We start from the raw sequence: 23,242 nt of genomic DNA on the forward strand, positions 1-23,242 counted from the left end.
GATAAATTTCGAGATGACCTTGCAAGTGCAATCTACCTATCTAGATCATGAGCATGTGTGTTTGGTTGTACCAAGAATTCTGGTGTCCATATGTCAACTTTTGTTAACACGACTGTAATAGGTGGGCTATGACTTTGCAATATAAACAAGCCACTAATTATTGCTTGTCAATAGTTTGTATTTTTTTAATTTAAAAACACTGAAATATAAATACATCTGCAAGCACGTAACAAACATGGCGAGCTATTCATGCAGGGGCATATTCGACATTGTTCCAGTCTTAGCCATTCATAACAGACACAGGGAGCTGTTCAGCCAAACGGTTTCCCAAAATAGCTCCAGCTCCATCAGAGAATCTGCTCCAGCATAAGATCCAGAGCCAGAGTTGTTTTTTGAGGAGCTGGAGCCCTAGGTTGCACAACATAGTAGAGCAGTCTGACGCACTGACTCAATCCAGGGAACTCGTGGGCCGAGAGATCCAGATCCAACCGCACCACCGCTCCAAGCGACCGCTCCCGTCCAGCCGGCCCGCCCAGCTCGCACCACGGCGGTGGAACCAAACGTGGAAGGGACGGCCAAGGGCGGACGCTGCCTTGGCTGGCGTTGACAGTTAGATGCGACCGCGGGAGCGTCCGTCCGACCGCCACCGCGTCCGCCTCAGCTCCCCTCGCCTCCTCGGTTGCCTCTAATCTCCAGCCCAGTAGTGGTTAGTGGAAGACTAGAATCGTCGGCGCGACGCCTCGGCAGATTCGTCCGCCCCGATCCCACCACCACCGTGCCCCGCGGGCGACGTCGGGCGGCGGCGATGGCGACGTCGTCGTCGTCGTCGGGGGCGGGGGCGCGCAAGAAGGCCCCCAGCCCCCCGAAGCACCGCCACGACGGCACCTCGCCGCTGCCGCTCGGCATGGACTGGAGCCCTCCCCCGAAGAGATGGGTAAGCGCCCGCCGCCCGCGACCGCCCTCTCGCATCTCTACTACCCAACCCCCGTCGAGCTGCGCCGTCCGGCTCGTCATGATCCATGTCCCGCTATGATCTCGGAGGCAGATGCGGTTCCCGCCAGCTGCGTTGCTGCCTACTGGAGGACCGGCGATCCCACTTCAAGGGCTAGATTTGGTGCCGGTTCGGTCCGTTCTGGAGATGTAGATGTGTTTTACTGTATTGGGGGTTGTCGATCATAGGCAGGCGTTTCCGACCTGGATTTTGCTGCAGCTGAGTAGCGTGTGCTAGTATTGGGTCCAGGTATCAAATGTGCGGGTTGGCATCTGCAGTAAAATTCGCCAAAGTAGAGCGACCTACCCGATGTGCATGATTGCTGATTCAGTAACTTAGAGCTTTCCTTCGATTAGGGTTTTAGATTTCTCATGTTTAACTGGCAAACAGTAGAATATGGACTTGACACATTAGTTTACTCAGTGTGGGATTGGATGAGTCAATTCCAATTTTCTTCCTTCACTTTACTAGGGTTTTGGATTATGTATTCTCTTGCAAGGGTCTGATTATGTGTTTCCTGGTGTACTTTTGCTGAGCGGGATTGCAAAAATCAGATGTACCCAAGCTTCAAAAGATCGTTTGCCTCATTAGCCAGTAGCTGTCTTCTCTTCTGTGGAGTCTTGAGTGTAGCTTTGCTTACCTGGAATATAGGTGTCAGTTGTAATTTTGCTGGTTGATGGCTTGATCCTTTCCATGTTATCATTTAAATTTCTTCCTATGCTGTGCCTGTGATCACTACTGCCTGAAATAATTCTGCATGCTTGATGAGCAAAATTCACTAATGCACATGCATGTGGCAGAATTTCCATGAAAAGCTGTCCGTTTCTAATGGGTTTCAATTAATTAAGAAACATTTCATCTACTCACTATAGTATTTGTTTCAACACAACTTTGAAACTATCTATTGGTCAACGCATCTCATGGGCTCATTGCCTATTGACTGCATACAGGAGGGAAGGAACACCATATGGCCACATAACCCTCAAACAGGTTGGAGTTACTGTGTGATGTTGCCTTCTTGGATCACTCAAACCCCTGAAACTGGTGTGACCGCTGATAGCTTTTTGAAATCTGTCGTTGTAAGTATTGTTTATCTTGTATGCTTTTTATTTCTTCCATCTTTGTCCTTGAATACATTCATTTTAGTTCAATGTTATTAAGGCGTCGCTTTGTTGTCACTTAAGCGCCAAGGCGCTCCACGCGGGATGCCACAGCAGACGACTCGCCTTAGATTCGTATGGCGTCTGCCTTACGACCGTGGCGTCCAGAAATCTTGTCACTTTGGCGTCCGATTAGTGCCAAATCGTGCGTGGTGGGCGCCATACAGGGGTCCAATTCTAGGCGGCGGGAGAAAGGGCGGGGAAAATAGCGGGCGCGCGGGAGAAACAGGAGCGCACAGAGAGAGCTGGCACGCCGGAGAAATTGGCACGTGCAGGAGAAATACAGCGCAGAGAGAGGAGCGCACGGGAGATCTGGAAGGGGAGACGGTGGCGGCTGTCGATCTGAGAGCACTGACCAGAGAGGAAGGGGAAGCAGAGGAGAGGGAGAGGAAGGAGAGGGAGAGGGGCGGAGGGAAGAGCAGAGCAGCACATCAGGAGGGGAGGGAAGCAGAGCAGGGCAGGGCATCCGGAGAGGGGTGGAGGGAAGCAGAGCAGCCACTCGTGCCGTCGTGCGGAGGCGGAGTAGCAGTTTGGAGCGGCGGCGCTGATGGGGGTCGGGATAGGGACTTCGATGAAGCCACACTAGGAGGGGAAGGAGCATATGGGCTGCCTAGTGGGCTGGGCGAGCCCACTTCTTACTCGGCTCCTTTCTTTTTCTTTTTTCCTTTCCTTTTTTCTTCATTTACTGCTCTAAGCTGCTGTTTTTATTTTTTAATTAATTTCTTAAGGCGTTGCCTCGCCTCACACTTTAATTGCTTAAGCGTAAGGCGGTAGTTAGTCGCAACACCTCGCCTTACCGCCTTGATAACCATGTTTTAGTTGCATTCCATATGCCAATTGGAAAATGCAGTGTTTCAGGTATTCTCCTTGTTATACAACAAACAAAATTTTTATGTACCTGTAGAAAATAGAAAATGGATAAAAAGACTATTCCACATTTATGACGCCAAAATATTTGAAAATTTTCTTTTAAGGACATCTCCATTTATAGTATTTAGACATCTTAATGTGTTATCAACTATATTTTTGAATGCCAATGTATTGCTAAGGTATTGCGTGTTCTGCCAGTCTTTTTTTTTTTGTGTCATGTGATTAATTGCAATCACAGGAAAAAAGGCACTTATCATTAATTCATGGGAATCTTAGTTTTCAATTACGTAAACTCTACCATTCTTGTTTTCCTGTATCTAAATTTAATGCCCATAAAGGACAGTTTTACAGGATACATGTCGGTATACAATCTCCAGAAGGCTTTAGCTCTAGCCATGGAATTCTCAGAAGGTTTAGTGACTTTCTGAAGCTATCTTCTGATGTAAGTTGAGGCAGTTGTTTCAGATATCCCAACTGTTGCCATTTGCTCTTTCAAATATTGAGCATCTTTAACTTGCAAGTTGCAATATTTTTCTTCCAGTAACTCAAAATGTGCTCACATTATCTGAGGGCACAATTGTTACTTAGCAATAATAATAGCTATGGATGTGCAGTTGTTCTGTGGTTTAAAAATATTGAACAAGAAATAGGGAAAACACATTTAATTTTGCAAGTCTTGAATAGCATTGACCTCTTTTAACAAAGCAGACATACTCCTTTTGAAAAATAACGATCCTTTGTTTTGACCTCGACTGGCCTGGTGTACTACTCAGGCTGACAGAAAATTTTAGAATGCAATCATCATGAAAGAATCACTGTGTAGCTCTAAGTATCCAGTTCTGTTGAGAATGACTTAAAATGTGCACTAGCGAGCTGCTGACGGTAAGTTTTAGAAATGCAGTCAACTGTAAGAATCACTGTGTAGGTAAAGGTAACTTGGTAATAACTTGAATGCACACCACACTGCAGAAACTTTACTGATGTAGCTACTTGTTACAGTGCATTACATAGATATGCAGTGATTCATCTTCAAGCACTTTTAGTTGCAATGTTCCATGTCTGTATTGGTGCTAGTTTGCACAATCCTTTAAATCTTTTTCCTCCCCGTTGGCCTCAAAATAATGATCTATGCTTTGTTCTGATGTAGACATGTTGGGTCATTTGCTACTTTATGATTTGGTTTTGATGTAGAACCTTGTGTTATGTAACTTGATGATTTCCTGAACATGATATGCCACTGATACTATGCTACTACATATTCATTTGCTTTTGATATATCATTTGTAACCATTTGCTTTTTTTGTAAGTTCAATTTTTCTTCTTCTTATACTACAATACTCCTGTTCTTCAGCTTAAGAGCACGTTTCCCAGAAAAGATGTCCCATCGGCTCCTCCGAAGCATGCTTTCTTAAGAATAAATTCAAGCAGGTTGCTTCTAGAAGAGGTAAAATGCATCTTAAAACTCAATGTACTTTTGTTAATTTCCCCTTTTCCCTGTGTCAATTGGATGCTTTACGTGAAGTAGTATACTATTTCGTGTTCTGCTTCTTGGACCTATCTCAAACTGTTATGCTTGCAGAGAAGGCATGCATTGGAGGAGTGGATGCAAAAGTTACTTTCTGACATTGACTTGTCAAGAAGTGCTCCTGTTGCTGCTTTTCTTGAGCTTGAAGCTGCTGCACGTTCATGTATGTGCTACTTTAATTATATTTTTCTTAACTGTATATTATTCACTGTCTTCATTGTGCATGTTAAATATGTTAGCAGAAAATTTAATTATACTGTTATACTAAATTTAGATTTCCAAGAACGGAATGGGCGTCCTTCTGAAGTAGGTTCTTCTGCAAAGAGCAGTATTGACTCTTCTCCACATTCTGATGGACCTGCTTCTGGTTCTCTTGCTGAGTTCAATCAAATAAATCATGCTCTTACTCATGGTAGCAGTCTGACAGGAGCAACTGGTAATGGTGTGCTTGGAGAAGCTATCTTAGATCAGTCTGATGAGCATGTTAATAGTGGCTTGAATCACAGGAAAGGGAACCTTGTATTGGAACATGATGGTAGATTTGGTTCAGTAGCGTCTTATAGGGGAGTTGTAGAAGAGGACCGTGATTCTAATCCCGGCCATGCTCGGAAGGACTCTGTTGAAAGTATTGGGAGTGATTTGAGTTCTTTAAGAGGAAGTGAATTATCTGTTCCAGGGGCTAGTAGTTCCCTTTGGGATGGTGCTGTGGTGGATGGACATATTAGTCAAACAGAACATCTTACTGGTTTGGATATGCATCTTTTGTATGATATGGATGCACAAGTCATCCTTCCAAATGATCAAAAACAGAAGTTGACTAGACTTTTGATCACAATGCAACGAAGAATAGGGACAGCAAAAACTGATATGGAGGATCTCATAGCACGACTAAATCAGGAAACAGCTGTTAAAGAATATCTTACTACAAAGGTATTTCTTTGCTTTTCATGTTAATGACTATGGCATCTAGCTCTACTTAGTAATTACAGGTTCATGCTTAATAAAAACAAAATGCACTTTCAATTTCCATGTTGTGTTTAAGATTGTATGGTTCTCCAAGTTACTTTGTTTTGTTGTTTTGTGCATTCTTAGTTGTACACTCAATGGATTTGCGTGTATCATTACCATTCTGTGGATTCTAGGCTCTGTTTGATAATTATGATTTGTAATGTAGGTTAAAGATTTGGAGGTTGAATTGGAAGCCACAAAGCAAAAAGGTAGAGAGACACTACAACAAGCTATCCAGGCTGAAAGAGAGAGGATTACCCAGATGCAATGGGATATGGATGAGCTCCGTAGGAAGTACTCTGAGATGGAGTCAAACCTGAAGACTGAACAAGTCTGTTTTTCCCACTGTTGTTGTGGCTTAGTTATTTTACTAGCCATATGAAGGTACTGATTATGTCTCTTTATAATTTGCAGAATGAGAAAACTCGTGCGGAGTCAGAGAAAACAACTGCTAGTGGTGAAAATGAAACATTACTTGAAGAATTAGAAATTAAACAAAAAGAAGTCGAGAGTTTGAAACAACGTCTTGTAGAAGCTGAGGCAAAGTCTAAAGCAGATAAGAAAGTTCTTGTCAAAGAGGTCAAGTCTCTTAGAAACTGCCAAACAGAGATGAAGAAAGTGTTGAATCAGTATCTTGAGGAGAAGACTGATTTAGAGGTATAGTGATACCTAATGCCTATCAAATTATAATGCCCTGTTCCTTACATAGCTGTAGCAGTAGCAGTATCTGTTGTTTCTAGGAATACTTGTTTGCTCTTACTGGCAGCATATTCAACATTATTAGTGGCTTGCTAGACCAATTTGGCTAACTTCTATTCCTGTTGCTTTTGTATCCTTCATTCATGCCACGTACCCTTGGACTTTAGCTTAAAATCCTACTGAACTGTTGCTATGTTCAACTTTGTGACCTTTTGAAACTGTTACATCCGCAAGACTTTTGTGATGATGCAAGACATCCTGGTCTTTTACCTTTCCATGACCCTTATGATTCATCCAACCGGCATTCTATTTGGGAAGACTATCATAAAACATTATGCTTGCTAGCTGATAAGATGCTCTAGCATTAAAGAATGTGATTATTATCTTAAACAACAAACACATGAGCTATTGGTTTTGTGTCAACATCTCCATGTGTTTTGTTTTGTCAAACTTGGATGAATAAAGTTCCTTCTATGAAGCCAGGAAGAGCAATAAGACTGATTTGTACCTAAGATCATCAAGCACACAATCATTTTTTTTAATATTTCCACATCTCTTGTCTAACTTGGATGGATAAAGCTTGATCTGTTTATGCAAGCTATGATTTTGGGAATTAGGATTTAGTGCTGCTCCTTCAATTAGCTGTATGAGCTAGCCTGGAGAAAGGGGAAGAGTCTTTTTATGCATGGTAACATATTCAAATCAATTAATCACTTATGATTTTATTTTCACTCTTCGTAAATCCATGCTTCTGTCTGTGCACTCAAAATGTCTGTACTCCGTAGTTCGAATTCTATGCAATCAGTTTATTTTCCTGATTTTTAATGTTTTTTTTTGTTTCAGAGAGTTATTAATAGAGAGAAACAGAGGTCAGCACGTACAAAGTTATCCCGAGTGAAAATTCTTCACGAGTGCCGACTGCTGCGGGAGCGTCTACAGGAATGCAGTGCTAAATTTCTAGCAGAAGAACAAGATAACTTTACTATTGATCCATCATCCTTGCCTGATGCATTAGATCTTCTAGCAACATCAGACAATAGAATACGCCTACTCGTTGCCGAGGTAAACTTGAAATGTGATGGTAAATTAATATCATTTTTTTTTCCAACGGGCCTGCTTGGCCAAACTCTAGTTTTTATATTCTTAGAGGGCAGCCAAAGTTACGTGGTACAGCTCCAACTCCAATAAATTTGGAGTTTGAGCAGTTGAGTTGTTTTGGAAATAAGTGCTTCTTTTGTTTCTTGGAAATACAAAAAAGAAGTGTCCTATGGATAATTTAGAATGCTATTCAAGATCATGAGATTTGTAATGTTGGTTTATCCTAACACAGAATACTACCTCCGGTTGTTAATACTTGATGCTCCAACAGCATGTTAATACCTGCAGCTAGCTCATTATCCTAGTCAGGAAGATCAACTATTCCTGACTGGGGGGAGTATTATCTAGTTCAGTTTTTTTTGTCAATTTGAAGATCACTTGAATTTCCCAACTTTTGCATTAGAAGGCCCTGAACTCCTCTTCTCAATTTATCATTTTTATCTTGGATCTGAAGCTGGAGCAGCCTTTGTAATAATATCATTATTTCAGCGTTCTCTTCTTGAACCTAGACTGTTTTTAGTGTTCTAAGGGAAGTTGGAGAAAACTACCCTATCAAGGTCCCAACTTTAGAATTATTAAGACGAATGACAAGTTTATGGCACTTAGTTCTGTAACCAGGCTTGCACATTGTGTTGGTAGCTCCTGTTTAGAATTATTCCCTCCTATGAATCCCTTCTTTGTAGAAGTAGGGACAGACTTTTTCTTCTTTGGGTTCAGCTAGAGTTTGGAGTTTGAGCCATATATTATTTTACCTTGGTAGTTACAGTGCATAGTATGTTTTGATTTAGAGAGGAAGAATATTGTTCACACTGGAATGCAATTTTCATGGATGTACACTCCACTACAGTTTTAAATATACTTTATATTAATTCTACTAATTTTAAATGTGGATATCTCTACTAATAAATCTATGCTCTGCATTGCTCTCTCCAGGCTCAACTTGTAGCACGAGATGATGAACAAGGCTCTTCTGATGATGGCGACAATTCTGATAGTAGATCCTCATTAACTATGAGCAGTGAAGATACAAAAGTTACTGATGAAGATACAACAAAAATGCTTTCTGATCTGCTCATTGACAATGCGCAGCTGAGACTACGCCTCAATGCTGTCATCCGCAACGCTGTAAATACTGCCGTGAAGCCAGAGAAAGAAGGTAGTGGCGAGGTTCTCCCCAAAAAGACAGTCCTTAACTGGTTGTTAGACAGATGAAAAACACCGATGTATATTCCTGTGTATTAGATCTTCAGACTTATGCGGCTTGATCAAAATTATATGATGAGCATACCTATAGTGCCAGAGTAGCATCGGGATAAACTTTCCCTGGGAAGGAGAGCCTGGAAGCGTGCGTGTGTTGCTGTTGTACTGTTCATTTATACATGGAAGTCCGGAGGATAGTAATATTTAGTGGGGTTGTCACATTGCATTACAGTGGCGAGGGCAGTCAAAGCTTTGCTAAGCTGTGGAGCAGCTCGCAATTGGGGTTAGACTGATGGAGAACACAATAGCCTAGCCCCCGGTTTTGCACCATATATATATATATATATATATATATATATATATATATATATATATATATATATATATATATATATATATGTAATTAAAAAAACCTGGTGGGATACCTATATGTAGAGATTTTACTGGCTCTCAGCCGGTGAATCTCTAGCATGACTGTACACAGTGAAATCACTCTAGACCAATCTTCTTCTATGGACGGTTAAAATGCCAATTCGATTTTTTTTGTTTTGTTTTGTTTTAAGGAGTGTTCCACACTTCAGAAATGAGTGCTCGACCTTTCAAAAAAGCGTGTTCTTGTCCTGGAGTATTCCACTGTCATGGCCTCGTCTGGGAAAGGTGAAAATTCCAGATTCCTGTGAAATTCTTTCTTTATATTTTCATTGAAATTATTGCGTCCATAGCTCGAAGATCCATATGGGACGTAAGTCCTCTTATTGCTTATGTCACGGTCTCAATGTCAGCGGTTGTGGCATAACAGAGCGTGGTCGGCTGGTCGCTACTAGGAAGATAAAGTGTTTCTTTCGTATCTTTATCCGTGGTCCTTGAAACAAATCATGCAGAAATTGACATGGATCACAGAATCATATAGCTTGATGAGCCAAATGGCTTGATTTTGGCGAGGAAGGCACTCTCTATATGAATATGAACATCACAATTTCCCAGACCATTTTTACAGGTCACAGATTTATTTTCACGAAAAAGCACGCGAGTGGGACCGCCGGTAGTAAGGCAAAAAGTCCAATCCGGGCCCACCTGTCGGCCAAACAGCGCGCAGCAAAAGCAGCGAGCGGTGTGGACGCACTCACGTTCCACCGCCGGAAAAGGACGCGCACATCACACGCAGCGAGACGCCAACGGGAATACGTAAAAATCCAACGTTAACGAGAGGGGGGAGAATGCAAAGTGCGAGATAAATACCCCTGCGACTGCGAGCACGAAGGCACCCAACCCATCAGCCCGTCAGGACCCGGACCAGACCAATCAGGACCCGTCAGCACCGGCGCGGCGGCGACCAGGGCGCGGAGGCCGGAGGTTGGGGGGACCGGGACCGGCGGTCGAGGCCCAGCTGCTGCGGATCGCGTGGGGGAGGGGAGGGGGAGAGGCGGCTGTCTGCCGGATGTCCCGCGGCGGCGGGGAGTAGGGCGACGGCGGCGGCGGGGATCGGCTGCGGCGGCGGCGGCGGCGCGGGAGGGCGGCGGCACCATGTCTGCGGTAGTCTGTGGCAAGAGGTCCTCCATCTTCGCTGACGAGCTCCTCCCGCCGTCCCCTCCCTCCCCTCACTCCTCCCACCAGCCGGCGGCCAAGCGGTCCCGCCGCTCCCCCTCGCACTGCGGCGGCTCCGACGGACGCCGACGGGAGGCGCTCGTCCACCATCTACTTGCGCTCTTCCCCGACATGGATCCCCAGGTCTGCCTCCACCGCTGCCTCACTTTATCCTTCCATGCCCCTCCCATTTTCCCGATTTACTAGTGGGACCATTTTTGGTGGTAAGCCGACGAGGATTTGTTGTTTCTTTGTCAGTAAACTTGATGCCAGCGACCTTGTAATTTCCGATCTGACCTTGGGTGTGAAATCGGACATTATGGCGCCTAGGTGCTGAAATGGGGCTCCTTTTGTTCAATTAGTTTCATTTACTTCCACACTTGATATGAATCTAGGCCTTAAAGACTCTCAGTTGTCATTGTATTATCCTATACCATGCTTATATGCTTGCTTAGATGTTTGTGGCAGGGGCGGACACAGCGGTGGGGCGGGGGGCTCAAGCCCCCTACCCATTTCGCAGCAGCGGAACCCCTGTGGAGCCCCCATGAATTTTTAGGCAAAATTCTATAGTGTAGGGGGGCTGAGACTTCGAACAACAGTGTTGTTCAGCCCCCCTGAAATATTTTCTAGGTCCGCCGCTGGTTTGTGGTACTGTGAATGTTGAATTGTATTGTAGCATGGACTACCTCTTTTACATTTGATTTGATTTTGAACATATTGGCACTGGCAATGGTTTGTTTCATAGGATTTCATTTACTGTTAACCTGTATCTGTTTTATTAACTATGCAAAGGATGGTCGACCAGAGATGGATGTGCTGTAGTTTCTGTGGCTCCTTTCTTTGGTAGCTATGCAAGTTGTGTATTGTAGCCAGTCTGAGCCTGTGATGTCCCCAGTAAGTAGACAATGAATTTATTCAATATATACATGATTTCCTTCATAGATGGAAATTTGCCCTCCTGCTGGATCCTGATAGATTGAATTACTTCTATGCAGTATGAGCTAGTTCTTTTTTGTACTGAATTTATACTTTACCTTCGAGTATTACATATGCAACACAGCTGACTATGCTTGTTCTAATTCTAAATAATTGTAGTTGCTTGAAAAAGCTCTGGAAGCATCTGGAGACGACTTGGATTCTGCAATAAAGAGTTTGAATTTGCTGCGCTTAGAGTCACAAGAGGCTATCTTGTCATCAACTGGTTTCCAACCTGAAAATGGTCAGCATACAGAAATTCAGCCTTCCGTTGAAGGTTAGTTTTCTACCAGAGACTACTGTTTTCCCATTCATATAGCAACAGTTGTACATCCTCATCCATGTAGTTCTATTACTTAATAATAGTCACCTGCAAATGATTCAATGGGAGTGGTTCTCGGTACCCCAACTGATTTTTTCCTCCAATTTTATTCAGAACTATAGTATTTCACTATTTCAGGTTTCCTTAATTCATAAATTTGTTACTGTCATATATCTAGTCCATCAAATGCTGTTCAATTTCAACACATGTTTGTATCCGATTTTGTTGTTGTTGTTGTTTGTCTCCGATTTTTGTATAGAATTAATTATATATGTAGAATTGGATTGGCGGAATTTGACATATCTTAACCAAACCCTTTGCGTGCGCTCGCCGCACATTTGTATGGTCTGGCAAAGCTTACTTGTCTTATAGTTTTGGTGCTTTATCTGGTTTTGGTTTTAGCTATAGATATGTCAAAAGCAGGTCTGGTTAGTGGTTACACCTTTTCCTAATCCTAAATAGAATGTAAGGACATAGGGATTTCTATTTAGACAAGGTATCCTATTTCCAGAGGCTTGAATGACCCCCTCTCACAATAAACATATCCTACGTTGTCTCTGGCTTTACTTATACCTTTTTCCTGATATGACATCAAACCTACATTGTATTTGGTGGTAATTGGAATTTGTGTCAGCTAGGGTGGTGTTACTACCATAGTAAATGAATTGATTGCATCACACTTATTTCCTAACGCGTTATATTATTTTTCTTGGAAAGCAATGAAGCAGTTTCCAGATTGTATTGCTGTAGCATCATTTTTTTGCATTCCGTGCAGGTATTCCCAACGGTGGTGTGGATACGGTTACAGAACATCCACCTACTGTAGATAATTACCAGACAAGTAATAATGGTTCCGAATGGGTTGAGCTATTTGTCAGAGAGATGACAAATGCTTCTGACATAGATGATGCACGGGCTCGTGCGTCAAGAGCTTTGGAGGCTTTGGAGAAATCGATTGTAGAGCGTGCAGGAGCTGAAGCTACACAGAACCTGCATAAGGTACCCATGCGCTACTCACTACAACTTTTGGTTCCCTGTAGTATTGTCTAATTTGCAGAACGATAATAGTGATTGATTTTCCTTTGTGGGATAGGAAAACATGATGCTCAAGGAGCAACTGACTGTTGTTCTGCGAGAGAATGCTGTGCTGAAGCGGGCAGTTGCCATTCAACATGAGCGCCAAAAGGAGTTTGACGAGAGGTCTCATGAGGTCCAGAGCTTGAAGCAACTTGTTTTGCAGTACCAGGAGCAAGTTAGGACTCTGGAGGTGATATTCCTAGTCCTGTCTTCAACTATGCTTCTTTTCCTGTTGTGATATATCAACTGAAGAAACGTTTGGGGTCTGTGACCATACATTTGCAGATAAACAACTATGCACTCACAATGCACCTCAAGCAGGCTCAGCAGAACAGCTCCATACCTGGGCGTTTCAACCCGGATGTCTTCTAAGCATAGCTGCTGAGTTGTCTGCCCCAGATTAATAACATATGAAGATATTCTGTTTTACAAACTGCCCCTGAAATGGGGATACGGGATAGGTGGATTCACCGCCCATGGGTCCAAAAATTTCCACTTACAGTTTGATTTAAACGTGTTGCTTTCATGCAATTGGCTACCAAATATATTGTGTCTTTCCATTTTTCCGGGTATGGTTTATTTGATCCATGGCTTACATATTCGTCAGAGAAAGATTGCTATATCTCGTTGTAGGTCATTTTTTTTTGTAGATAATGGAAAAAAGTTTGGTCCCTACGACTGCACTTAGCCAAGTTCTTACAAGCTGTCACAAGATTTTTAGCTAGTTATTAGTTCAAACAAACCACGATTTTCTTGGATTGTAGTCCCACGAGCAGTGCTAGCATATGCTCATTTAACTTTAGCTGGTTTCAATTTCACATAGCATTTCAATTCCTCTTGTAAGGGTTATGGGTTCACCCCATAGCAAGGTTCATCCTATTATTACATGTTCGTATGGGTGGAATCGAGCAGAAAGGAGTGGAATCAGACAGAAAAGGGGAGATAGCGAAGTGAAATGCCGTTCTTGAGTTTAAGGCGTAAACATGTCGCTCATCTAGGCTAGTCTAGGAAGGTAAGTGTCACAAAGAATGCATAAGCGAAAGTATGCAGTAAGTAAAGAACTTGTCAGAGAGGGCAAACTTCGAAGATAAGGCGATCTATCCTGTGCTATTGGTTCTATAAAAGCAATTTCTAGTCCATGTCGGAGCTCAACCAAGGTACACCACCGGTCAACAAACCTTCCTCACATGTTGTGCTCGCCACCTAGTCTCCCGTCAACTAAGGCATGCCGTAAACCACATTGGCTCACCACCCACTCTTTCGTTTAGCTTAGTGTCGTCTTCGCTAAAGATTTTCACCACCAAAGTAGGGTCTCCTCGTCCCCTTATACAAGTCGTTGCTCCAAACCAAGCACGGAGGATCGACACCGGATGGCCACCAAGGAGAAGGTCACAAAGACCTCAAGTGCTCTGACTCACCAAGATTACAATGGCATAATAGCCAAATATCTCAAAGCCCTCAAGCTCTAAGGCCTAAACAAGCACTGGTCACTCTAATTGCTCTAATGATGCCTTTGATATAATCACTAAGCTCTCATATGAGGTTGCAACTATAGCATACTCCTTAATCTTCTATAGTCTCCCACCCTTGAACGCCGATTGGAGGATATAAATAGCCCCAAGAAAATCTACTAGATGTTGCTCCAACGATCACATTGGATTATCTAAAAGCTTATTCTCTAAATAAATTCAAATATAAGCTCTCTCTCTTCAATAATCCACATTACCACCTTCGTTTAAAAATTGATTCCAATGTGTAGAGTTTGGCATCCTTGCTTTGAATTTGAGTTTGACGTGTAGAGTTTTGTGATATATAAACCTAGTGAGAATGTTAAAAATAATCCTCAGTACCTCATAGCCACCTTCATTTAGACTTAAATACTCCATTCGATATAGTTTATAAGACGTAATATGATATGGCACAGTCTCTTAAAGTACATTTTGACTATTTATGTTATATTATATTGTCTATGATTGTAAACTTATAATTATTGGATATATTATATTTAATTACAAATCTAATAGTGTCAAGTTTGTACTACAACAGTTACAATTTTGTTGACCAAACTATTGGTCACAGATTGTGCACCTTATACGCTGAATTGGAGGAAGTATATTGGTAGATGTGGCATTTGTATTCTTGCATCGATTATACGAGTCGGTGTGTTTGTTTTATCTCAATCTTTAAGAGGTTGAATCTTTTATCAGGAACCGAAACAAATACTAGTCAGCCTTTTTTAATAATAACAGGAAACCTTCACCTCTACTCCAAAATCCCAAGCATTCAGAAAAATCTACACATTAGGAACAGGAACGCGTACGGTGGCTTGCAGCCACAGGTCGTTCTTCCTCCTCGCCGTGATCCCGAGCCCTTCGGCCATGTCCAGCTCCTCCGGCGCAGCACCACCGGGGAGCGCCCAGTCGAAGTGGAAGAGGAGGCTAACGAGACCGAGCTCCATGACGGCGAGGCCAAGTGCTATGCCGGGGCAGATCCTCCGTCCGGCGCCGAACGGCACGAACTCGAAGTCCGTGCCCCTGAAGTCCACCTCCGCCCTGGCGCCGCCGTCCTCGAACCTCTCCGGCCTGAACTCCTCGGCGTCGGGGCCCCAGCTCGCGGCGTCCCGGCCTATCGCCCAAGCGTTGACCAGCACCATGGCACCCCTGGGCACGTCGTACCCGAGGACGCCGCGCGTCTCCTCCTGGCACTCACGCGGGAGGAGCAGCGGCACTGCAGCGTGCAGACGCAGAGTCTCCTTAATGACCAGCTGCAGGTAATGCATCTTTGGCAGAGCGTCCTCCGGCACGCTGTTTTGGCCGGCGAGCACGCGACGCACTTCGGCCTGCGCCTTGCGCAGCGCCGCCGGGTGACGCATCAGCTCCGCCATGGCCCACTGCAGCGTCGTCGACGTCGTCTCGCTCCCCGCGCTGAAAAGATCCTAAGTGCACGACGCCCCGTCCGAAAAATACAATCTTGTCAATGTCGTCGGAGTGACGATCGTCGAACACACTGCAAAAGGGGGCGTAATTTCGTCGAACACGTTGGGAGAGAGAGAGCTGAGCTTACGATGATCACGGCGCGGATGGTGCCCATGTCGAGGGGGGCCTGCAGGCCACCGTCCTTCTGGATCCTCAGCAGCACGTCAAGGAGGTCGTCCTCGTCGTTTCCAGCACCGGCCGCCCGCTTCTCCTGGTGCTCCGCGATGACGCCGTCCATGAGCCGTGTCATCTCGCGGTGGTGCGCTTCCGCGGCGCGCGCCGCCCCGCTGAACGCTCGCGCGAGCCTGGACGATGGGAACACGTCGGCGAGGCTGAACCCGGCGGCCACCCTGACGCCCTCGTCCAGCTTCTCCAGGAACGCGTCGCGGTCCCTGATATGGCCGCCCACCACGGCGCGCACGACCGCGTCGGTGACGTACGTGGCGAGGAGGGCGCTGACGTTCACGGGCTTCGACAACGACGACGACGCCGACGCGACGGACGCGACGAGGCTGGCGGCCTCGGCCTCGCGCCCACGGCGGAGGGACCGCACGCGCCGCGCGCTGAGCAGCTCGGTGACGCAGAGCTTGCGGAGCAGGCGCCAGTGCTCGCCGTGCGGCGCGAACGCGACGCCGAGGCCGTCCCGGGTGAGCTCCCGGAGGGTGGCGGTCCGGGGCCGCGTCGCGAACGCGGCGTCGTGTGTCCTCATGACCTCCCGGGCCGCGTCGGGCGACGACGCCACGACGACGGGGAGCTCGCCTAGGCGGAGCAGCATGAGCGGGCCGTGCCGCCTCGCCAGGTCACGCATGGCGCGGTGCGGGAGCGCGCCCACGAGGTGGTGCAGGCTGCCGATGACCGGGAGCTGCCATGGGCCGGGAGGCGGTTTATTGCCGCGGTTGCGTCGCCGGAGCTTGATGGCGATGAGCGGCAGCAGCAGGATCGCTGCCCAGAAGAGGTAATTGTAGGATGAATGGAGTTCTTGGTCCATGATTTCGGTTGCATCTCTGATTGTTCCTCGTGGTCTAGTAGTAGTACATAGTAGAGCAGAGTTCGTTCAAGTGTAGTGCTAAGACGATTCTAGTCGGCAAAACAAAATTCCATGAAATGAGATGCCGCGTGGAACAGCATTTTTTAAGGAGTAGGTGAATGGCGTGCGAATTATACTATGGAGATCAGATCTAGAAGCAATGTGGTGTAAATAATGTCCACGGAGAAGATAAAACGACGCCGAATAAAAATACAAATACAAATTGTTTATTATGTGCTCCAATGTTAAAGGTGCTTATAGTTGGTTGCTAGCTACCAGAATCTTGCCATAATAAGTTTGGATTGGTGATGCTTCTTCTTAGAAGAAGGTTGAAGCTGGAATTTTTCCATTATCTAAAAAAACGCTGGTTGCTAGCTGTAATTCAAAACCCATAAGCGCCCATCAAAACATCTCCACTGGTGCTGGCTACCAATTCTCAACAAATCATATTTGGGACTGAGTACTTCCGGCTTGATGGGGAACGGTCTCAATTCGATCAATAATTTAAAACAAATGGTACATGAATATTTGAACTCTGTCAAATTTTGCTCACTTGCATCTAGAGCAACTATAATCTGAAGAGAATCCACACAAACTAATTGCAACACGTAAACATGTCCTTTCTTTCATTGTCTCCCTCTACAGACAATCCAGACTAACATAAAGTAATTGCAACACCACATGGACATGTCCTTTCTTTGGTCATCTTTCTTCTCCTTAGCTGGAAGAGAGAAAAAGATATTTTGCAGTCTCAGGATCTTGTGGATTAAGCTCCAAGCTTGACTCGTAAGTTGTAGCAGCAGTATAATCAGAGGACATGTCCTTTCTGACAACCGTATCGATTAGAAGACATCTGGATTGCGATGCCAATAGGTGTTTCTGCATTGGTTCACATTTTGAAGATGAAATGACAAGGCGTTGTTCTTCTCCTGGATGGTAAGGATGAGAAGGTTAGTACTAGTAGGTAGATAAAATACAGGTTAAGCATTATAGCAATGATTTCACAGAACCTACCTCTAACGCCTTTATCTGCTTCTGGTACTTCTCGAGAATCTGGTTGAACTGAGATCGCTCCTGCACCATCTCTTGATACTCCTTGAGTCGATTGTGCTGTATGAGGAATGCACGCTTCAGAACGCCGTTCTGGTGGAGCAGGGATCCCAGCATCTGCTTCACTATCTTGTGCTCCTGGATTGACAACAATAATTCAGGTCAGCTTGGAAGGAAGGAGATAAACATTATTGAACATGGTTCATAATAATATAATAAAGAATCATTTAACTTTAGGCAATCTTGATACCTTGTTCACTTTGCTCTTTTCATCTGGGCTACTCCTGGCAGCAGATTTTTCCAACAGGTTGAGTATCTTGAAGGCGCGATTCTTGGCATCAGTCAAATCCGAAGCAGAGGACATCTCCTTGACAATGAGCTCAGCCCATCCAGAGCAATTGGTGGGAATGGTTTCCACTGTCAGGTCAACTGCAATAGCCATTGATGCAGTAAGGTTTATGTTAACGGTAGCTGATTTAATTTAAATGATTAAATAAATTTGGTTGCATGAAAATATATTCAGATATTAAACATGGCTTCATACCATCAGATTCAGATAGGATGCTATCGCCTTCCTCGTTGTCAGATGGAACATGGTTTATGGCAGAAGCAGATTCTGTGCTTCTTTGTGCCAAATAATCTTTGTATGCTTTGATTGCAGCATCCAAGACATTTCCTGACGCTTGTAGATAGTTTTGTAGAACCTGTAAATTAAGGAAAAAAATGATTTTAGGTGCACAAATCCTTACCAGTACCAATTTATGTAGGATAAGAAAACACATGACTGAAGATATTCATTGGTACAGTACTGTAGTACCAATTGGTAAGGACACCAATTTATGTTTCGATGCACATCGATTGAAATCCAAAAGACAACAGAATCTTCGAAGTCAAGTTTATTAGATAGTATATTGTTAATGATGTCACGGTAGCTAATTGCAGGACCTTGTTGGCTTGACCTCTGGCCTATCGGCGTACTCTAAGCCTGTTCGCCGTGATGGATTATTAGGACTAACAAACAATCCATGTATCAAATAAACTTGGTCGTTAAACGCACACGTATGCGTACGTATATGGACGCACCTGCGGATCCTCGCCGGGGAAGATGAGATGGAGCGCCTCGACCGGGTCGAACTCGAGCGGGAAGCTGAGGCCGAGGTCCGCGGCGACAATCGACGACGAGCACCGGCCCCGCTTGGTATGCAGGAGCGGCAGGTCGGCGGCGGGGAACGAGAAGGGGTCGTCGAGGAAGGCGGCTTCCGTCCCTCGCTTCCGGCTTGCCACGGCTATCGCCGCCATGAGAGGGTGGATGTAGTAGGGATAGGGTTCCGCCCGCGAGCTCCTTGGATTTTTCGGATTGATGATTGAATTCAAGGTGAAGCGGACGTTGTGGGAGTGATTTCACGGCCGCGCGCGGGGGGCGTGGATATATAGCGGTCGCGGCGGTCGGGTCGCGCGGAAGGCGAAGTCTTGGAGGACACGGCCGGGTTGCCGACTTGCCGTGCGATGGGACATCGACTCGATCGCGACCGTCCATGGGTCCCACCAGCTCGGACTTTTCGTGCATAACAACGGCACCGTCTCAGAGTTTCTTTTGGAATGCAGATCGGAGTTTCCTTTTTCCTAGACTACCAGATCGAGGCGTCCAAAGTTAAGAAAACCTATATGACGTCGCCTTTCTTCTCACTTCCCTGTAGCCGACCAGCGAAGGCACGGACGCCATCGTGGCATCGTCCCGCCCGGCGGCGGCGCCACGACGTCGCGGACTAGCGAATCACGGGTGCGCCAGCAAACTGCGCCCCACATCGCGAGCATCCCCGTGCGCCGTGCGCGGCATGTACACCATGCCGTCGCCCCGGCGGCCCAGCATATCGCCGGTCGGGTGGCATGCGGGCACCAGATCCGCCCGTTAGACATGTTGACCTGTTTCTGGTCCAGCCCAAGCCAGACATCAGCCCAGCAGAGGCCCAGTTATCAAACGGCAACAGTACCACGTCAACGATCCGAACTGCGCGACGCATCAGCGCTTAGTCATCAGCCACGTCCCAGTGGGGTCTGCTAGTGGGCCCCACCCACCATAATCAAACCTAACGTTGACCAAGTCAACGTTCAACGTTGAGTGTGGGATCTACTGTAGGGGCCCATTTGCCCGGCGACCGACACCGGCCATATAATTTTGCCAATCTATGGTTCTGCCACGTTTCATAACAAGTAGCATACCACGTGTCCATACTGATTACTGTTTTAGTAAAAAATGTTGGTGTTCAGAAGTTAGTAAATGGTAAATCATATAATTTAAGCACAATTATTAAAAGAAACTAATATTCAGAAGTTAGTAAATGGTAAAGCATATAATTTAAGCACAATTATGAAGAGAAACTAATATAAAAATATTACTGTAAATAGCCGGACAAGGCTTTCGCCCAGCACCATCCACTTCACCCTGCATAAAGAAGCATAACCCACATGGTAACACCTGTTCTGTGAACAACACTACGCGTAGCCACCATAACCGCTGCGGCGGGGGGAAGTCCGGATAGGACTCGGGCGGCGTGACGGAGGTCTTGACCCGCACCGCCAGACCGTGCCCGCCACATGCTCCAGGTTCGGCGAGGCCACGCGCCAAGAGGCCGGTGTCGAATCCGGTCAGGAACATCCGTGTGGCCGGTGGCCCGCTCGGCCACGCCACGGCGAAGTTGTTGCTGTCAGCGACCGATTCCACAGGCAGTCAGTTAGATAGCAGAAGACCAGCTCGTAATCTGTTGTAAGCCTAACGGCACATAGTCTAGCTGATCCGGTTCTGTAGGAGAGTTAGTTAGCAGCCCTTGGCTGACGATGATCGGCTTCATGTATATGTACCCGATGCTGTTCAGTGAATATTCTTGAACGTTTATCTAACTTACATGGTATCAGCTTAATCTCGATCCCAACCCACTGCTTCCGCATCTCCCAACCATGTCGAGCCCGTCTGCTTCCTCCGGCTCCAATCCTTTTGCTGATCCCGCTCCACCTTCTGCTTCCACCCTGATGATGCTCAACATCCGCAGCCACGTCCCGGTTGTCCTCAACTCCGACGAGGGCAATTTCCGGCAATGGCGATCCTTCATCGAGCTCACTATCAAGAAATTCCGCCTCCTCGATCACATTGACGACACCGTTGATGCTGCCGCCATGATCGACGACGCCGAATGGCTCCAGGTTGACGCCTGCGTCGTTTCCTGGCTGTACACAACCGTTTCCAAGGAGATTTGGAACGATGTGAATCGCCCCAACGCCACCGCCTTCTCCATCTGGAACGCGATCATCGGCCAGTTCCTCGACAACAGTCTCCAACGCGCCGTGTACGCCCAACAGGAATTCCACAGCCTGTTCCAGGGTGACATGGGCGTCGCCGAGTACTGCGGCAAGCTCAAGCGTCTCGCCGATCAACTCTACGACTGTGGCGCCGCCGTCTCCGACACCGCTCTCGTCATCAACACCCTGCGAGGCTTGAACAACAAATTCAGCTAAGCAATTGCTGTTCTCTCCACCATGACTCCCCCACCCACCTTTCTCTACACCAAATCATACCTTCTGCAGGAAGAACATCGCATTCGCCACTCCCTGCAGATGGAGGCGCAGACCGCTCTTCTGGCGGCGGCCACGACCTCCCCCGCATCGCGGCCGATCGCGCCCTCTCCACCACCGTCCCAGGCGCCCGCCCATGGGAACAACGACCGCCGCAAGAAGCGCAAGGCTAACGACGGCCGCAACCGGCAGAACGGCGGCAACGGTGGCCATGCCGCTCAGGCCGGCGGCACTCCCCATGCCGGCACCACCCCGCCGCAGTGGGGGCCTGCGCCTAACCCGTGGCACGGCGTCGTCCAGGCGTGGCCCATGCCTCCCTGGCGGCCCAGCGTCCTCGGCTCCAGACCCGGTGTCAGCCCACCCCAGGCGATGGCGGCGTTCTCGGCACCGCCGTCCTCCGATGCCGCCTACTACGCCGGCAACACCACCACCATCCTAGCCGGCCTCTACTCCGCCCTAAACGGGATGTCGATCAACAATTCGGGCGGTGGCGGCAACGACTGGTTCTTCGACACGGGCGCCTCCGCACACATGGCATCCAATTCTGGTATCCTTTCCTCCCCACCTGAACATACTGTTGCTCGTCAGATTATTGTCGGCAATGGCCATCATCTTGAAACGCAGTGTTCAGGCACCGCCTCCATTCCCACTTCCTCCTCCCCTTTACAACTTTGTAACGTTCTCATTGCTCCTCAGCTTGTCAAGAACCTTATTTCTGTACGTGCTTTAACACGAGATAACTCAGTTTCTGTTGAATTTGATCCATGGGGTTTTTCAATCAAGGATCTCCGCACCCGGACGGTTCTGCTCCGATGTGACTCCTCCGGCGACCTGTACCCCCTTCGCCGTCCATCCACCGCACCGGCGCGCCCTCCGACTGCTCTCCTTGCTTCATCCGACAGCAACCTCTGGCATGCCCGTCTGGGATACCCTGGCCACGCTACGCTACAGCGGCTGTCACGCTCTATAGGTTTTTCTTGCTCCAAGTCCAGTTCGCATACATGTGACGCCTGTCGCCTTGGCAAGCATGTTCGGCTTCCCTTTAAACAGTCCAATAATGTGTCCCAATTTCCTTTTCAACTTTTGCACTGTGATGTATGGACGTCTCCTATTTTAAGCAATTTAGGCTTCAAATATTACCTTGTGATATTGGATGATTACTCCCATTATGCATGGACTTTCCCACTACGCCATAAATCAGATGTTCTACCAACTCTCATATCCTTTCATGCATTTGTCCGCACCCAATTCCAAGTTCCAATAATGTGCCTGCAAACTGATAATGGGAGGGAGTTTGATAATTCTGCTTCGCGTGCGTTCTTTGTCGTTCACGGCATTGTCCTTTGCCTCACTTGTCCATACACTTCACAGCAGAATGGGCGTGCGGAACGTGTCCTTCGGACACTGAATGACAGCATTTGCACATTGTTGTTTCAGGCGTCAGCACCGCCCACCTTCTGGCCGGACGCGCTTGCGATGTCCACATTCCTACTCAATCGGCGTCCATGTCGACCTCGTGCACATGAATGTCCTTTTGAGCTGCTATTTGGCGTGCCACCTGACTACGATCAGCTCCGGGTTTTCGGCTGTCTTTGCTACCCTAACACAGTCTCCACCGCGCCGCACAAGCTCGCCCCTCGCTCCGTGCGCTGCATCTTTCTGGGTTACCCGCTCGAACAAAAAGTCTACAAGTGCTATAACCCCAGCACTAAGCGTGTCATCGTCTCACGCCACGTCTACTTCGACGAAACGTGTTTTCCTTTTGCGCAGATTGATCCGGTGCCGCAGCCCCCACCATGCCCGTCGTCTTGGTCTGACGAGGTCTTCATCCCCACCGGGCCTCGCCAGCCTCAACGTCGTGCGCCGGTCGTCACCGCCAGCAGGCGTGCACCAGTGCCTACCCCTGCTGCTACCACGACGCCCTCGGCACCCGACGCTGCAGTGCCACCTACGGCCACGTCTCCGTCAGCACCTATATCTGCTGCTACCACGACGCCGCCACCAGCTGCCGTCGCGACGCCGGACATGGCGCCAGGTGCGACGTCGTCACCAGCACCTTCCGAGGCGCCGAGCCCGGCACCTACGCCCCAACCTGCGCCACCTCGGCATCCGAT

The 23,242-nt window shown here is 47.0% G+C and overlaps 5 protein-coding genes across 5 annotated transcripts; 3 read left to right on the forward strand and 2 right to left on the reverse strand.

The window, feature by feature from the left end:
• Positions 1-566: 566 nt before the first annotated feature.
• Positions 567-8,903, forward strand: LOC136531306 (PX domain-containing protein EREL1-like). The gene is made up of 10 exons (XM_066523971.1): positions 567-934; positions 1,942-2,070; positions 3,365-3,463; positions 4,373-4,465; positions 4,601-4,709; positions 4,821-5,476; positions 5,721-5,885; positions 5,969-6,211; positions 7,097-7,315; positions 8,285-8,903. The coding sequence occupies exons 1-10, from the start codon at positions 806-808 to the stop codon at positions 8,561-8,563; spliced, it is 2,121 nt and encodes a 706-aa protein (XP_066380068.1). The 5' UTR covers positions 567-805; the 3' UTR covers positions 8,564-8,903.
• Positions 8,904-9,717: 814 nt separating this feature from the next.
• Positions 9,718-13,071, forward strand: LOC136531307 (uncharacterized). The gene is made up of 5 exons (XM_066523972.1): positions 9,718-10,279; positions 11,231-11,387; positions 12,208-12,431; positions 12,526-12,699; positions 12,795-13,071. The coding sequence occupies exons 1-5, from the start codon at positions 10,076-10,078 to the stop codon at positions 12,879-12,881; spliced, it is 846 nt and encodes a 281-aa protein (XP_066380069.1). The 5' UTR covers positions 9,718-10,075; the 3' UTR covers positions 12,882-13,071.
• A 1,551-nt stretch (positions 13,072-14,622) lies between these two features.
• Positions 14,623-16,797, reverse strand: LOC136531309 (desmethyl-deoxy-podophyllotoxin synthase-like). The gene is made up of 2 exons (XM_066523974.1): positions 15,573-16,797; positions 14,623-15,444 (listed from the first exon to the last, which is right to left on the reverse strand). The coding sequence occupies exons 1-2, from the start codon at positions 16,470-16,472 to the stop codon at positions 14,803-14,805; spliced, it is 1,542 nt and encodes a 513-aa protein (XP_066380071.1). The 5' UTR covers positions 16,473-16,797; the 3' UTR covers positions 14,623-14,802.
• Positions 16,798-16,983: 186 nt separating this feature from the next.
• Positions 16,984-19,049, reverse strand: LOC136531308 (uncharacterized). Its single transcript, XM_066523973.1, has 5 exons — positions 18,645-19,049; positions 18,106-18,265; positions 17,812-17,990; positions 17,526-17,699; positions 16,984-17,440 (listed from the first exon to the last, which is right to left on the reverse strand). Exons 1-5 carry the CDS (start codon positions 18,858-18,860, stop codon positions 17,354-17,356), a joined length of 816 nt encoding a protein of 271 aa, XP_066380070.1. The 5' UTR covers positions 18,861-19,049; the 3' UTR covers positions 16,984-17,353.
• A 1,467-nt stretch (positions 19,050-20,516) lies between these two features.
• Positions 20,517-22,265, forward strand: LOC136531311 (uncharacterized). The gene is made up of 2 exons (XM_066523975.1): positions 20,517-21,675; positions 21,912-22,265. Exon 1 carries the CDS (start codon positions 20,517-20,519, stop codon positions 21,069-21,071), a length of 555 nt encoding a protein of 184 aa, XP_066380072.1. The 3' UTR covers positions 21,072-21,675; positions 21,912-22,265.
• The last annotated feature ends 977 nt before the right edge of the window (positions 22,266-23,242 follow it).

This window comes from Miscanthus floridulus, unplaced genomic scaffold, assembly GCF_019320115.1.
Source record: "Miscanthus floridulus cultivar M001 unplaced genomic scaffold, ASM1932011v1 fs_323_1_2, whole genome shotgun sequence".
NCBI lineage: Eukaryota > Viridiplantae > Streptophyta > Magnoliopsida > Poales > Poaceae > Miscanthus > Miscanthus floridulus.